The 13952-nt window shown below is 42.9% G+C and overlaps 1 protein-coding gene across 2 annotated transcripts in view; it reads right to left on the reverse strand.

Annotated features, from left to right (window-relative positions):
• Nucleotides 1-11431, reverse strand: part of VAPB (VAMP associated protein B and C) — a 32205-nt gene extending 20774 nt beyond the window's left edge. Inside the window, exon 1 of one of the 2 annotated variants that reach the window (XM_074888680.1) lies at nucleotides 11108-11431. In XM_074888680.1, the coding sequence (XP_074744781.1) occupies nucleotides 11108-11165 (58 nt within the window). In that variant the 5' untranslated portion in view covers nucleotides 11166-11431. The remainder of the gene's footprint in view (nucleotides 1-11107) is intronic. The other variant, XM_074888679.1, reaches the window with a different exon arrangement.
• Nucleotides 11432-13952: the final 2521 nt, after the last annotated feature.

Genomic DNA, 13952 nt, shown 5'->3' on the forward strand with positions numbered 1-13952 from the left:
CCTGACTAGTAAATGTCAATGCAGAGCAATAATTCATTCAGTGAAAGAGCCCCATTAACCTTGCATGTATGAGATGGAGAGGGTGGGCATTGAACACGGTACTTCAGGCTCCCTTCCCCATCACACACATGCTGGCTCCTGCTCCACAGTGTGAAGAGCCTCCCCACCAGCTCAGTCAGCCCCTCAAAATGGGGATGGACCTCACCCTGCTCTAGCATGTACACACCTACTGCAGCGTCCTAACGAGAGCGCATTAGCACCACCGACAAAACAACCACCACTTAAGAACACAGTCATCTCTCCATCTGAATATTTCATCCTTTCCACGTATAACTTTTCTTATCATCGTATCCAAGTTGTTTCTCAGTTCCTTTACTTCGCCTCTGACAGTACCCAAATGATTTCATTTTATTTCCACGATTTCTCCCATTTTATTTTTGGGGGTGTCTATCAGCAATAGAGAGGTACTCAAAAACACTATCGTGAGCAAGAGGGCTCACTAACAGGTGTGGAACTTGACTTACTGTATACTTCTTTTTAAAGTTTACATATAAATTGATGACCTTTGAAGATAAACACTAAAAATGAAAAAAGCCGAAATGTCAAGCAAGACATCTTGAGATATCAGCCAGGTGCCTGTGAATCAAGAACACCCAAGATCCAATCAAACTCTCCCACCTTCTTACTTGTCTTTAGACAAATCACTTAAGGGCTTGATCTTCTGCTATTAAGAGCCTTAAGAGTTGATAGCGACTCCAAAACAGAAGCAGGTTTGGACCCTTACAGTTTTCCTCTCTGTGAAGTCAGGAGAATACTTATCTAATTACAGAGAATCTTGTGAAGATTAGTGTTTTAAAAAGTACTGTATGCCAAGTTTTAATCATCATCATCATCTAGCTCTGGAGACATTCATAATTAAGTGAGCACCCGCAACTTTTGAAATCAAAGAAGTCGAAGAATGAGAAACAAGAGGGGCCTGTGTTGCATAAACATCTGATTTCACAAGTAACTTGCTGAGAGAATCCAACAACTCCAAATTTGGTAATTATTTTTAAGAAAAACCTAGGCTGCTCTTAATCCTTGTGTAAACCACTCACAAACCTTTCAATCTCAGCTTAGATTTCAAATGGAAGCCGTCAGAAAACCCCACGCCTGTGGAATCAATTTCTTTACTCTTACCATGACTATCCTCACCTGAAAGAGCCCTTGAAGCGAAGTGACAAGAGGGAAGTGGTCATTTCCACTTCTGCTGTGTTAAGCAGTAGAAGCCTTGATGAAAAAACTATTACAAAAATAGAAGTGCCATCCAAATCACTCCCCATGCAATAGCTGACGCAGTGGAGTAATTTTTTTTAAAAAAATATGTAATCAATAAAATGATCTAAGAGGGAAAAAAAAAAAGATGATGTAGAACACCAACAAAATTACATGATCCAGATGCCAAAGTTGGAGCAAGGTTGCCAGTAAATTATCCCATTTGGACGGATTAATCAGTGTCCCTCTCTGGCCTATTTTGCCACAAACTATTTTTGCCAGAGCATGCCTCATGCTTAATGGGGGAAAAAAAAAAAAAAAAGAGAAAAAACAAGTAAGAAACGCAAGACTATTTTCAGGGTATCTATTAGTATGTAATTTTTGTCACTTTTTATTCCTCAGAGGATCATTAACAGTTTGACTTCACAGTTGTAAGGACTGAGAGGCTACACATAAGCTTGCCAAGAGAAATGGAAGAACATGCCCTTTAAGTAATTTTGGTACCAGTGTAATTTGTTTTTTTCCAACTGATCTCTTCAGAGTTTTATTACACCCAAACATTACTTACAGCAATCTTCAGCAACAAGATTGCGCAACACAAAATATTTTCTCTACATCCTAAACTTAAAGCAGTTTTCCACACACAATTGCATAAACAAGAGACTGATAGCAGAGTTGGCTGCTTTTAGAGGTATATCTCTGTTTCAGCTGTGCTTTCATATCCTTTTAGAACCAAATGCCAAACGTATCATATTACTTTGTTCATTCCACTCACAAATATCACATGTACTAACTCTCCCCAGGTATGAAAATGGCTCAGAAAATAGTGGCATACTCCCTTTTGATAGTGGAATAGTAGCTACATCTCTTTCAATAAGCATGACATAGTAAGACCTGCTTATAAGAAGACACCTACTTATTCTACACGGCAAGAAGCCTCATTCATGGGGGTTGCTGGGTGGATATTGAAAGGATACTGAAACAAAGCACAGGCCCCCAGGGAGAAGTGGGGATGCAGCAGCAGAGAGCAGAGCGCAGCATAATGATGGCCTGATGTGCAAGCCTCCCTGGCAAAAACAGTGCTAAAGACTGAACATAAAGTATCTCCCCAGAAGAAGCATTGCGATTTTAATCACCATCCCAAACTGTACTTTTTCCTGTACTTCTTGTGAAGCAATTTTTCCTGGTCTAATTTCATCACTAATTTCCATTTCAGATGTACATTAAAATGGTAGGGAAGGAGCAACTTCACTACTCTAATTTTATGCTCACATACACTCTTCAAATAGACAAATTCGATGTGTAACTTAAATAGCAACTGAGCAAATATTTTAAGTGCAAAACTATGCATAAATTGCAAATATCAGAAGAAACACGCAAAATTAGAGATTTTGGGATGCACAGTGAGTAGCTGCTTTTCTAGTAAGTAAAAAAAAAAAAAAGGCAGTAAGAAACTAATTATAGCTACCAATAAGGAAGGAATCCTGAATTTAGCAAGATACATTTCTGGGGAACCACCTGAAAACCAGCCTATTCACTGTGCTTTCAGAATCAAAGGAAAAAAAATTACCAAACCAAAACCAAGTCAGAAATTTAGTCAGAAGCAGTGAGAAAACTTAATGAGGAAAAAAATACCTGACAGCTTATACTGTCTGGCATAGAACAAGATACAAACGTGAAGTTGCATTCTCCAAACCTAAACTTCCATAAGCATTATCTGTGCCACCGTATGATGCCAGTAATTGTAGTGCAAAAACAGCTATACAAAGAAAGAAAAAAAAAAAAAAATCTTACTGCTGTTATGCTTCCTTCCTAGCCTGGTGAAAATGTAGGAAGGCCAGAGAGGAGACATTGCAAAACAGAGGAAATTATGCATGCGCATATTTTGAAAAGATGCAAAATACATTGTTAATTCACATATCACAAGAAGCAGCAGTTGCAAATATAAACAGGCAACAGTGGCAGTCCAAACATGGAACCGCATACAGGAGGGCTGGACTCCTGCTTGCAAGAAACATTAGAAGCACCAGTAAGGATGAAGTAACTGGTTAGATGAAAAGGAGCAGTCATAGGAAAAACAAAAAAGTGCACTTTTTTTTTTCTTAAAGAATTACAGTCATTTGACATGCCTTCTACAAGCACAACTAACGTGAATTAGGTCTTTCAAATTGCTTGCAAAAACATAAGATTTGGCTCCACAGTGAGCCCCACACCTACATGATTTGATAATTTGCAATGTAAGCAACTGGATCACCAGGCAAACCTCCGCCTTCTCTATTTTTTCCACCCCTTGTGGAAATCAACCAAGAAAACAGGATTAAATTTATAATGATGAAATCTTTAATCCATAGCACCATGCTATGACGGACTTCGTTTACAGCTCAGAGAACCAGACACTAAAGTAGTTTAGTAAAGAGATTATTTTCATAAAGTATTTATAATAATGTGGGATAAAGTACTGCAAGCAGCAGCAGTACCCAATCTGTACAAATGTTTTTGAGGCCAGAAGAATTAGAGTTGAAGTAAGCAATTTTCAGAACACCTATAATACAGAAAAGGACAGACTCAGTCAACTCTCAGTCTGGTCTTGCTAGTGTAAACACTCAATCACTTCTATCCATGTGCATTTTAATCCTGCACTGAATTAAACATGGCAATGGTGATTTGCTTTGCATACATTTTCAATGACAGCAAGATTGTGACAGCTGTTCCAGACTGATGGCACAAATCCCTCTTTATGAAAGGTTGCCTAGCAGGCCAAGTCTCAACTTCAGAACATCCCAGACATCTCAGAAAATATCCTATATGCCTCTACAGACACCTCAGTCTACAAAGCAGGTACGAAAGGATTTATATATTGAATAAGTATTGGGTCAAATGCCAGAGGAAGACACCTGGCATGAGTCTGGCTCCTAGTTTAGATAAACTGGTATTTAAATATTCATATATGTATGTAAAATAGGCTTCCTTTCTGCCTCTGGTCATCACACAGGAAGACCACACAGGAGGCTTCGATGTTACTTGTGGTAGGAACTGTCACATCAGTGTCAGAGCCTCCCATTCAGAGAGGAGAGGTCTAACTGGGAAGGAGTTCCTGACCTAACCACTTAAATCAGTGAGAATTTACTTGGAGTAAAAAAAACCAAAAACCAAAAAACAAACCAGCTTGCAGCAGCACAATAATAATGTTAAAGATCACATTCCCTACAAGTACAAAGATGAAATTTAAGTCTGAAACAACAGCTGTTACCACAAACAAAACTGTTGCAAACATCATCAATAAAGCTTTCAAAGCCAACCAACTACACTGACAGAAAAAGCAAAAAGGCTGTTATTGTACCAACTATGAAATGCATTCAGTAGTTATTAGTTGTCCCCAGCAGGGAGCAAACATAAGACCAATATGGTAACAAGATAGTAGAAAATGAGTGTGACTGCAAGATGTGGGCAGAATTAGCAAGGGTCATTTGATTCCTGCATTGTCTCCAGCTAGGCAGAAAGCGATGTTTAGAGGCAATCTAAAAGCAAGAAAAAAGACAAACCCTTGGGCACCCAGTTTTCTAGAAAAATTGCATAACAACATATGCAGAAGTCGCTCATTTGATTCAATCAATACCTTCCAGAGCTGGGTGCATACAACAAATTAAGCTTCTTTTAAAATTGGGTATTTGTTCATAGGTGTAAGCTGACCTGAGCTTATAAAGTTGGATCATTCGCTATGGTGATGATGCCTTTTTTCCAGTTGAGTTTCAAAACAGACCTGACAATCTATTTAAAGGTTTGTACTCTAATTTTAAAATCTTAATTCTGAATTATGAGTGCAATTAAACAAAATTCAGCCTTGTATTCAAAGGTAGCTAACCTATTTTAAAAGAAAGAAAGCATTGCATGACTACTGATAAGTTTTTAATTTATAAAACCTGTGAAGTGAGACAAAAAAGGCAGTAATTTCATTTCCAATGAGAAGAAACTATCAGAAACTCCTGTGCAAATTTCTACTCCAGATTCCTCTTTCACAAGTGATAAGACATTGCACATGGCATGCAGGGTAGCAGCTGGTAAATACAATTTACTGCTAAGCATCTGTGTAAACCTGCACCCACTATGATACATCACCTGTGTCTTTATTTTGACATGATAGCCATGCTCCTAGGATTTAAGGCAGCCACCCCTGACCCTACACTTACGTAAGTATTTTCAATATAATTTTGTTTTCAGATGTATTTTCTGAAGTGATGACTAGGACACATCCCATCAACCAAATCAGACTGGCAGTCCGCCACACTGGTGAGCTTTAAATAACAAACTTGACAAACTTTTTCACGTGTCATTGCAATGGTTCCACAGCTCAAAGTGAGCTGAAAATTGGTGCACAAACATGAGATTCCCAAGGAATGGGAAATTATGAATGTGTCCCATCCCTTACAATAAAGGCAACCAGTTGATCATATTAAAAACACAAAATCCCCACAAAACTAAGTAACCACCAAATGACAGTCACTTGTGCTGATTTTATCACTGCATTAGGACCTTCCTTGAAATAGTAATACTTTGATCCCATTAATGCTTGTTACTTCAACTGCAATTCTTAAAATCTATGCAGTACAGTATTATTCAAAAGCCCTTAACCCATAAATCACATTGGCCAAAGCCTTCAAGCAGATTGTGAGATTTTTGGAAATAGTCTTGGGAGACCTAAATACATTAATTAAATTTAACAGAAAATGCAGCTAAACCTCCTTGACTGCTTCACACATCTCAAATAATTGTTACTTGGCTCTCTAACCATCCTATTCAAAGTTTCAAATTTCTGGTAGCCCCCACACGTACACCTCCTTGCCCCTTTCCCAGTGGAGCTGTTCAGTGTCATGTCTCTAGTGCACAGGACCCCAGCTCATTAATGAAGCTCAACAGAAGCACTATCTTCAACTCATTCCACCTTTCAAAAAATGAGATGTGTCATGAGACACTCATAACGCATCACTATCTTGCTTTTATCTCCAGTCCTTTTCCTTCAAACACTACTCTTTTAAAGTGAAGAGTCTATGCAAAATGATGAAGCAATTATAAAACTAATGGTGCACGTGAAATCAGAATAATTCAGTGAGATGCAGTGAATCTGTACAACTGTAACAAACACTTAATAGAATAAGCTATTGATTTTTAGCTGTTTCAAGAACAGTGAGCATAACATGAACTGCAAATATTTAAGTGTCACCTGAGAATGACTAACTTTGTTTGATAGTTGGGCTATATACTTAGATTTGTTTAGATTTAAGAAGCCCGCTTGTTATTTAAATACTATGTCCTATTTTTAAGTGTATAACTTGACAGATGTGAAGGTTTACTTGTATTTAACACGGTGACAGTGACTTTACTAGGACTCAAGCTAGACAGAGGGAAGCGTGGACATTTTCCAGCAGAAAAGTAGATAGCCATTGACACAGCAGCCTTCAAAAGAAATCCTAGTACTGACTGCCATTATGCTGTGAATACCAGGAGGGTTCTAATAATAGTTTAAAGAAAACAGCATGTGAATTTTCATCTTAAAAGATGCATATTAATTATACTAAACAGGCAAATTCTCACAACACTGTCAGTATTTTACGTTCTGAAACACTGCCTATTCCAGTGGCAGTGACCAGAAATCCCTATTTATCCAATACAGAACAGAATCCAATCCCTCCGAATACCTTCAGTGTAGGAGTGCCTCAATCATTACAGACAGATCACGACAGGGACAGAGGTGTAATTATACAGTTCAGCTGCAGTGTCCAACTAAGTCCTTAACCTCTCTTCTGAGGCTTGACAACTGCAGGTTCAGTAAAGACTCATCTTACATCTCAAACGTTACTGAACTGCTGGGCTGAAGAGTCTTTGCCTGGTATCTGATAAGAACTGGATATTCATGTCAGATACGGGAGGTTTTGCACACCTACATGTAATGCACAGATCTGACTATAGTTTACACAGACTTGCCTGAAGGAGCTCAAATTATCTTATTAGGGAGCGGCAGCCACCTAGCCATGGTAATGCAGGTTACACGAGCTGCATGGGACTGTGGCTAAATACTAAATACTTCACTCACCGTGCTGCAGATACACTGCTGGACTGAGCACATCTACACAGGCCAGGGCCACACCTTTGGACTGCAGCTCTGAGGTACCCATGGGATTCACTTGAGGTAGTGACAGGTGACAGCTTGGAAACAACACTGCTAGGCCTCAGGCCAGGGCTGAATCAGTACTATTAGGACTGGAGAGTATTGGCTATTCTGGTTTATTATTGTGCCCTTTGCAGAAAGCAAAGTTACACAGTGACATACCGCTTATGTGCAGGTGCAAAATCACACACTGGGAACAGGAAACAGCATTTCCAATTGGCAGCAACTTACACAGTTTTGCGAGGAATTAATCCTGCGTTTGGCAGTACTGCTATTTGCCACTTGGGGAGCACTGCAACAGAGTGCTGAGTCATAAGTCCAGCCTAACCTGTAGCAAACCTCTAAAAACATTGCTGGTATGTACCTCAGCCTAAACCACCTTCGTTTTTGTGCATGTCCCCTACTAAACACTGATCCCCTGACGCTCTGCATCTGCAAAGAATGCAGCAGCATTTCAAACACCTAAAGACCCAGGCAAGTTCTAAAATAAGTTACACTAACAAAATTTTACTTGCTGACATTAAACAAATGATCTCTATTCCAGATGGGCACATTATGCTGAAATGACAGATTGGCCTCACCAGGTAGCCATCCTGTGAAATGCATGAGGCAGTGCCCTACAGCACAACTGGGGCACTGTAATTAACAGCTGTATCAAAAAGCACCTAGCAAAAGGGGTCAGAATTACACATCCCTGTCTAAATTTAAATCCAGTAATTCCTAAAGTCAGAGACTTGAATATTGTAATCTAACTAATTCTTAGCATATTGTTGGATGTTATCTCCTGGATAGAATGAAAAAAAAAAAAAAAAAAAGGAAACATAAATGGAAATGTTGTCATGTATAACAACAATACTCTTTTTCACCATTCATTACCAATAAAGTCTGAGCAATAAACCTGTAGTTTGATGCTTTGTCACCTAGGCTGCAAGTCCACAACAACCAAGAAGTGGAGGAAGTCACTGGCAAGACAGTAAAGCTCTTATTTCACATGGCATCAAAGACCAGGAGGGCAAGTAAATGGGCACCTCCGGCCACATAATGGTGTCCTGCCTCCCACTATTCACAGCTGCATTTCAGCACAGCACATGCTGATGCTATTTTGGAGCATGTGTGTTATGGTGTAGGAGATGTGAGGCAGAGAGGAAAGACAACCCCTGCTCACATTCACATGCTGTGAAAAAGATTCCTGCATGAAAAACTCCTTTGATATTTTTGCAAACAAGTCACAAACCCAGTATTTTGAAACAGAGCGCCAAACAAATTTAGAAAATTCACTGTAAACCCAGGGGGTTCAAAAGATTCTTAAAAAAATGTCTTCAACCCTTTACAAGTGAAAGTGCTGGCTAAGAGAGAGATGGCTGCAACCCCATAATGACTGGGCCACATTACAGAACAAATCCTCACTTCGGTATCATATTCCCCACATTATTTTGTGAACATCATACCTCCCTCTAGATTTTATATTTAAGAACTGTAACAGAGCACTTTAAAAGCATCAGAGCTAACTATTTTCTGCTTTTTCTACCTGTCTGCATTTTGCCTAAGACCTTTACCCATTTCCAGTGTTTGTGCAAGTCGGTTTACAGTCCTGCCTCACTGACATTGCTGCCCTACATTAAGCATCAGATCTTTCAGCGCACACCAGCGAGGAAGCACAACCGTACCGGTTAGCAGCGCTCCTGACCTCTGTCAGTTTATATCTACTCGTACAGTGCAAAGCAACACTCTGGAAATAAATGCTACTATTTACAAAGGTGAGAAAATTATTACTGCTATATTACCAGGCAATATGCCATCACAAAACCAGTATGACAAGAATGCTTAGAGCAGAATTTACTTCATGAATACTTCAAATTGGCCTTTCCTGAATGAAGGACAGCGGTCAGCACTGCTTGTTAGAAAGGACTGTAAGAATTTATTGCCAAAGTACATGAATGCTACCCATAGCATTAAGTCTGCTTGAACATTAATATTTAAGCATACTTTTAAACTAAGCCATTTAATAGCTGCAGTGAGTCAAGTAACATTTTACATTATAAGGTGTATACATTGTTGGCTAAAGATCTGGCAACCAAAATCTGTATGGTTAGTTGATTTAACTTCAACGGTTACTGTTTAGCCCAGAACCTCAACTGAAAGACAGGCAGCCTGACAAGCTATCTTTATTTCAGCAAAAAACAGAGTTTGGCTGGGTTTATACGTACCTGTGATGAAGGGAAAAAAAAAACAATCCACCAAACCCTGAATCACAATTATGTCTCATTAGCAAGTCAGTACCAATTAAGGCCCCACTTTTTGCCCACCTGAGTTTGGCTTTGCTTGCCTGTTGAAAGCAGTATTATTCAGAACAAGAGCTGATTTTCATCTAATCATACTTAACATAAAGAATGTTAAGACAACAATAGTTTCCTTCTTAAGCATGTTTGATACTGCTGCCATAACAACATGCAAATACTTCAGCTTACAACAAAGATATATTCATTCGACCCAGTGCTTATTACCATGCGTTTTGATAAGCCCACTTTATATTACTTCTAATAAATTTACTAAGAAAAACAGGTAAAGACTTCGCCTGCATTTGAAAATGTACATGAAAGGGTTTTAAAGGAGTATTATTTTTACCAGAAGCCAGTAAATAAATCACTATTTAAAAAAAAAAAAGCGTATTTGCCAGATATTCAAATGAAGCTATAAAGCACCTCTGACTCCGGTAGCATAAATAAACTCGCTGAATGCTTATTTGTAATCCCAGAATATTGTATTACAGTAGTGCTGTCAGGCTACAAGACAGGAATTTCAACGCTAGCGAAAATTCAAACCCATTCAAGATTTTTATTTAAAGAAAGGACGGATTTTCGCACAGGCAGAGTATTCACGATTAATTTATCTAAACGGCTTGTCGAGTTATAGTAACCCTATGAAGAAGGCACGAAAGGCTGCCCAGCACCTGGCCAGGGGCCCTGTGTTTTCTCTCAAAGCCCGGCTGAGCCGCCCGCACCGCTCCGGGTGCCCCACGCCCCGGCTGCGTGACAGCGCGGGGAGGTCTCGCCTCCCTCCGCCTCAGGGCCGGGGGGGCTCGGAGCCGCCGAGCGCCTTCAGCCCGAAAAACACCCCCTTGCCCTTCCCCTTCGCGGGGGCCGGGAGCTGCTCCCGCTGCCTCGGGTATTTCGCCCTCCCCGGGGTGGGGGATGTTCGGGCGCTGCCCACCGCCGCCTGCAGCCCCCGGCCCACGCCCGGCGGGGGGAGGTCAGCGCGGGGGAGAAGCGGGCTTCTTCGGAGCGCGCTGCCCCGCTGCCGGCTGCGGCAGGCGGCGGCCGGGACAACCCCCCGCTCCCCGCCCGCTCTCCCCTCAGGCCGCCCTCGGCCCTGCAGCAGCCGCCCGCGGCGCGGGTGGGGGCGGGCGGCGCAGCCGCGGCGGGGGCAGGCCCGGCGGGGACCCCCCGCGCCCCGCTGCGGCCCCACGGGGCTGAGGGGCGAGAGGGGCCGGGCGGCCGGACGCCTCCTCGCCCCGCGGCAGGCGGGAGAGGCCCGGCAGGGCGGGAGGCGGCGGCGCTGAAGGACATTTTAGCGGCTGGTGCCCAGCCCCGGCCCCCGGAAAATGGCTGCCGCTGGAGCGGGGCCGGAGAGCGGCCGCGCCGCCGGCGCAGCGCGGGGAGGCGGCGGGGGATGGCGGCGGCCGCGTCGTACCTTTGAATTTGAGCTCGTGCTGCGGTTCGAGGCTGAGGACCTGCTCCGCTTTCGCCATGTTCCTCCTCCTCGGCGGTGGCGGCACCAGGCGGAGAGAGGAAGGGACGGGGAGGGAGGGGAAAGAAGGGGGGAGGGAGGGAGGGGAGGAGGGAAGGCAGGCAGGCGCGGGAGGGGGGGGGCACGCCCGGCCGGGTGATTCACCCCCCACCAAGCGGCCCCGGAGCGGCGAAGGCAGCGGCGCTGCGGGCAGCGGAGCGGGGCCAGGCCGGGGAGGGCGGGCGGGCGGCGGCTCGGGGTCTCCCAGCGCGCACGGGGCCCTGGCGGGGACGCGGGGAGAGGGCGGGAGGCGGGACGGGGGCGGGATGATGCAGCACGGCGGGGCCCAGAGAGAGGCTGCGGCTGACGTCTGCTGCCGCCCGGCCCCGCCGCCCCTCGGCCCCCGGCGCGGCCCGGCTGGGGCAGGGCTGAGCGGGGTCGGGGGGGGGGGGGTCACCTCTTCTTTTGGGTGCTCGTTTGGCTCGGGCCACCCCCTACACCGGTAACCTTACGGGGGAGAAAGAGGTCTAATTAGTATTCATGAACTTTCATCGTCACTGAAAATCATTATTTGTGATAAATGCCTCATTATCCAGTAGCAGCTTGTTACTTCAGGCCGTGACTCCGTCAACCCGGGTCGGTATCGCCACAGGGCAGCCCCCGAACCGGGACCGGCCGCCCCTGCCCGCGGCCCCGGCGGGACCTTCCGCCTAGAAACGGGGAAGGGAAACGCCTCCAGGCCGAGGAGGGGCGGTGGGCGCGGCTCCGCACGGGGAGATCCTGGGGCGAGTGCGGCGGGACTGCGGGGCTAAGAACGGGGCTTTCCAGCCCCAGGAAATCCTGGTCACTGCCATCAAGCTACAGGAAAGACTAACTTTTTGAGAAACAGAGACTTGCAGGTCATCTCGCTGATTTTAAGACATCCCCCCCCTCCTTTTTAACTAAACTGTAACCAAAGTTTTGGGTTGTTTTTGGAGTTTTTTGTTTTGGGGCATTTTAAAATTGTGTTTAGTTTCTTGGTTTTTTTGTTAGGTTTTTTTTTTTTCCCCTCCAACGAGCAGGATTTAAAATATTTTTTAAATTTAGGGGTTGGTCTAATATAGAGTATTCCTTTATTGATAGCCTTAGGGCAGTGTAGTTACAATAGCAGTACACTCCCCCCACCCCCACCCCGTTTTAAGCATTCTAAAAAGTTCCTAAGAATTTATAAAGCATTGCTGTAACCTGTCAAAGCCAGCGGGAGGTAACAATGAAGCAGGAGTTTAAGACACCTATGTTACCAGCGGGAAGATGCTGGTCTTAAAAAAATGGCAATTTATATACACCAAAAAGTATTCATTAGGCAACTGGACTTTAGGCATATAGAACTTTGGGAGGAGATGTGCTTTGTAGAGATTAAAAGCAAGTGTATCGAAATCAATCAGCTTCCAAAGAATAGCAACTTGAAACACACGGTTACATTGAGTAAGTCCTAATCAGGGCCGATTAGCAAAGAAGTAAGAGGTGAATAAAAATATGGTAAAACATTGCGAAAATTCATTTTATCACACCAGTACAAGCTGTGATGCCGTGTACCTCACACCAGCTCTTTATCATGAATGTTGTTTTACTTGATAATTACTCAAAACACATAAGGTATCTAAGGAGATCTGTAATTCCTAACGAGAGGGTTGTTCTCATTTCTGGCAATAAAAGCAATGGTAAATGACTGATGTGTATGTTAAAATTAACACCACTGAACAGGATGATGACATTCAACGCTCTAAGCACATCTGCAGTATTTACACACCTCAACACTTCAGCTGCTCTCGTCCATGATAATCCATTTTTCAGCTCGTCTGCTTAACCACCCTGTTTCATCTTTTGTTTTTGTTCTGAGATGTCTTTCATTCTGTGCCAAAACAAACCAAACCCATATATGTGTTCAGTATAACTCTTGGTTTTGCATAATGCAAGTGAAACCTGCTAACTCCTTCTAGCCAATATATCAGGACTAATTTTTAGAAGCTTCAGCAACGTACGGCAACACGCTCTAATAACATACTGCTGTTCTTCCTTAAATTCTTTCTCTGTTGGAGAAAAGATGGTTATGTAATGTCATAAAAGGGGTGCATTTTCTTTCCCAGGTCCCTGCTATTCTACTTTGCTTAGTTAATTAGATTTGGAGCCTAGGATGTTCTTGGATCATTATTTTTGCTAGTTGTGGGGGTTTAATTTATAGCATAAACTATGGATTAGGTCATAACATTTTACTAGATCTCAAATCAGAAGAGAATTGAGTTCACTTACGCTTTGGAGCAGAGCTTTCCTCGGCTGATACTCTGGAAAGGTTATCTTCTTTCACTTAATCTCCTATGTTTTATTTTTATAAACTGATTCTCTGAGCTAGGCATTGTCAGTCCAGTAATTAGTAGAAAAGACAAGCTTTATACATATCTGCAAGTTAATTGGAAACTAATGGTGAGGAATTAAGACAGAGGAAACTTTATACAACATATAGTCATACATAATAAAAAACCCTAAAGTAAACAACTGTTCAGTATTGCTGCCCAGACGTTTCCAAGTTCTACTTTTCCCGAAAGAAGTAGAGAGCACCCTTAAGCGTTTCATGATCCACATCTTAAAGGGTTTGCCAAGTTGTATCATCTTACCGCAACTGGCAGTTCTGAACCTACCTGCTTGTATTTGAAGAGCTCACCCACATTTTCATCCAGGCTGGTTGTAAAGCACAGCATTGTTTAAGTTGAAAATTTATGAAGCCTAATGAATGTAGGTTGCCACTTTTTTGTTATATGTAAATAATGTGTGT

The sequence above is a fragment of the Strix uralensis genome, chromosome 18 (assembly GCF_047716275.1).
Source record: "Strix uralensis isolate ZFMK-TIS-50842 chromosome 18, bStrUra1, whole genome shotgun sequence".
Classification (NCBI taxonomy): domain Eukaryota; kingdom Metazoa; phylum Chordata; class Aves; order Strigiformes; family Strigidae; genus Strix; species Strix uralensis.